The 2,762-nt window shown below is 44.0% G+C and overlaps 1 protein-coding gene across 1 annotated transcript in view; it reads right to left on the bottom strand.

The window, feature by feature from the left end:
* The window catches only part of galnt9 (polypeptide N-acetylgalactosaminyltransferase 9), a 72,159-nt gene that overhangs the window by 10,902 nt on the left and 58,495 nt on the right, over window positions 1-2,762 (bottom strand). Inside the window, exon 8 of the mRNA XM_031848857.1 lies at window positions 1,531-1,668. Within this exon, the coding sequence (XP_031704717.1) occupies window positions 1,531-1,668 (138 nt within the window). The remainder of the gene's footprint in view (window positions 1-1,530; window positions 1,669-2,762) is intronic.

Genomic DNA, 2,762 nt, shown 5'->3' on the forward strand with positions numbered 1-2,762 from the left:
AAAATATGGGGTTTCTACTGTGTTTAAGACACAACTCGTCCTCCCCCCCCCCCCCCCCCCCCCATTACCAGTAGGCTTCAGAAAAGTACCAGTTTTAAAGATTTCTGTACTGATTTGGAATTATTTGATGCATGAAGGATTATGAATCCTAATCTGTACATGAAAGAAATGGGGTGCTTTTTGTTCTGGTCAGGACGAGTTTTTTCTTTTCTTTTTATCGTTGTCTGATGGCTGTTGATGTGTTGTGTTCTACCTGTGTATGTACCGTGTCATGCATGGTGTGCTGTATGTTGTTCTAACTGTTTGATATACTAATAAAAGTCAGAGGGCTCTTGACACTGAGCTAGAACATTACATTAACATGGTGTTGGGGAGAACAAGGATTTTGATGAAAGAACTGAACTGCTCCAAGGGTACTTCCTGTCTCCTGGCTGCTGTGGTTATGTTTCCCACAAAATTTAATCTGAAAGCAAACCAATTGCCAATTCTTTGTTTATTACCCTTGAATCATTTTATTCCTGTGTGCACATTACACAGCCTCCTGACTATCAGCTTCACTGCAGCTTGTTCACATAGTCTTATATCATCTCAAAGTGATGACCTGGCCATGACAGGATATTAACATGCTGTGACCAGTCCCTGTCTGTCTCGCCCTCTCTTCCAGGCTTCCAGATGGTGGTGTGAGTTGAGCATGAGCTTTGGTTCTGTGTGATTTGAATGCGTACGGCTTCATTTCCAGGTTGTGACACATCTATCATGTGCTGTTGTCGGGGAAGGTTCCACTCGGCTGGTCTGGTCAGTGTGCCCGAGTGTGGCGCTGATGCTCAGTGACAGATGAGACTCACTTCTGCTGCGGCGGCGGTGTGGCAACACAATTGGGCTTGTCGACAGATCTGAAATAGTGCCACTTAAGTGGCTGGCGCTCTGAGGAATCCATTAGCCAAGTGCCAGAGCCAAAACAGGCGGCAAGGGAAAGACATTCACACAGCTTTTATGAATCTAGAGGTTAATTTTGATGTATTCTGACATTGCATTTGCAGAGCATATTGATTTGCCACTGTTTTCCATTGCTGAAATTGATATGACGAAAAATGGTGTGTTTCAGCAAACCTCCAAATAGTTTCTGACTCTGGAGTGTGTTCAATTCTTCAACGTGTCATAATCCTGTTTTCTTCCCCCACTGTGCTGAGTGCGAAGCCAAGCCCAAAACAATCAAGTTGGAAGGGAAACTAATAAGTGTTTAATTAAAACTCATTCTGACAAAATTGCATCTAATCCTGTGTGGTGACGCTGCATTGCTTATAGCAACAAGATACCTTTACTGTAGACTGGTTACAGGGAATTCAGAATTATTTTGTTCATATTCTCAGAAAATCATTTTCTGTATTTATCATCTGTGGAATCAAATTAGTTGGCTTAGTGTATGCATCCTCTTTAAACCACAGCGCTGTAATATAATTACAAATGACAATGATATAGCAAAACTAACATGCAGAGTATTTCAAATAATCCTGTTAGCAAGTATCTCACCTCGCCGTATGTGATGGTGTTGTTGTAGATCCGCATCTCTGGGTAGACGTGTTCAAGGTACCAGCGAAAACTCCGACATTGCAGTCTCTTCCTTAAGGCCAAGCGCTCCGAGACATCCCCAAAATCAACCCCAGGGTTCTGTCAACAAATGGTACAAAACAAAGAGAAAGAAAAGCTCTTAGCCGGCAGGCACTTTACTTAAGAACCAAGTGAGAATACTAGCTGCTGGAGAAATGAAAGACGCATGAGTGCTGAGGTGCTGAGAGGACCAAGCATTTAGTAAAGAGATGGATAGATGTGCCTGTCATGTGGGACCTTTATTGTTCTTTCATTAGGCATGATCTGTGCTGAGCAAATTCTAATCAGCTGCTTAATTATGAGCCCTCACAGCCCTGCCTGCCTTATGGAGGTGGCTTCCCTGATTGATTAGGGGAAAGCCTAATAGCTGGTCTGCCTGGCAAAGAGGCCTGATCCTGATGCACGCACGCACACACACACACACACACACACACACACACACACACACACACACACACACACACACACACACACAAAGTCCATAGCATTATGTGCATGTACAGTGTACGATTTAAATGTGCATGGATATGCAAATAAACAGATATTCTCTATAGCCATAGAAAATATACATTCCCATAGATATTGATGCAAATACACACACAGACGTTTAGTTACCAGACACTGTTTCCAGGCATATCCTTCTCATCAGTTTCCCCCTCGCTGTAGGAATCTAGAGCCAGCTGCTGAACTTGCTTTCAACATCTGTTATTAATAATGAATTCTAGTTGGAAATGTCCAACTTTCTTTTGTATAATAAAGTGACACTAACAAATGCATTCAATTTCAGCGAAATGTTTGGTATTTGGACTCGGGGCTGGCCACTGTGGTGAATCGTAAAGCCTTCCCCCACCAAAGTAATTCTGCTCTCAGCAGGTACCTCAGACAATAACAAGAATCTGGGATTGTGTGTATGGGAGGGTTAGGAGAGAGGGGGGGTAGATGGAATAATCGTAGCGTTGGGTCTTTGTACTGTACACAAAATAACTCTGCGCCACAGGACAGCTCAGGCAATAATGTGCCATGCCACTGTGTTTGTAATTACTGGAGAAGGGATGTGGCCTGATCGGCTAGTTTGTCAAAGTCCCCCCCCCCCCCCCGCGCCTCCTCCGTCCCCCCCCCCTCTCTCCTAACCCTCTCCCACTCGCCTCTTCCTC

This window comes from Anarrhichthys ocellatus, unplaced genomic scaffold, assembly GCF_004355925.1.
Source record: "Anarrhichthys ocellatus isolate YVR2014 unplaced genomic scaffold, GSC_Weel_1.0 scaffold9, whole genome shotgun sequence".
Taxonomy (NCBI): Eukaryota; Metazoa; Chordata; class Actinopteri; order Perciformes; family Anarhichadidae; genus Anarrhichthys; species Anarrhichthys ocellatus.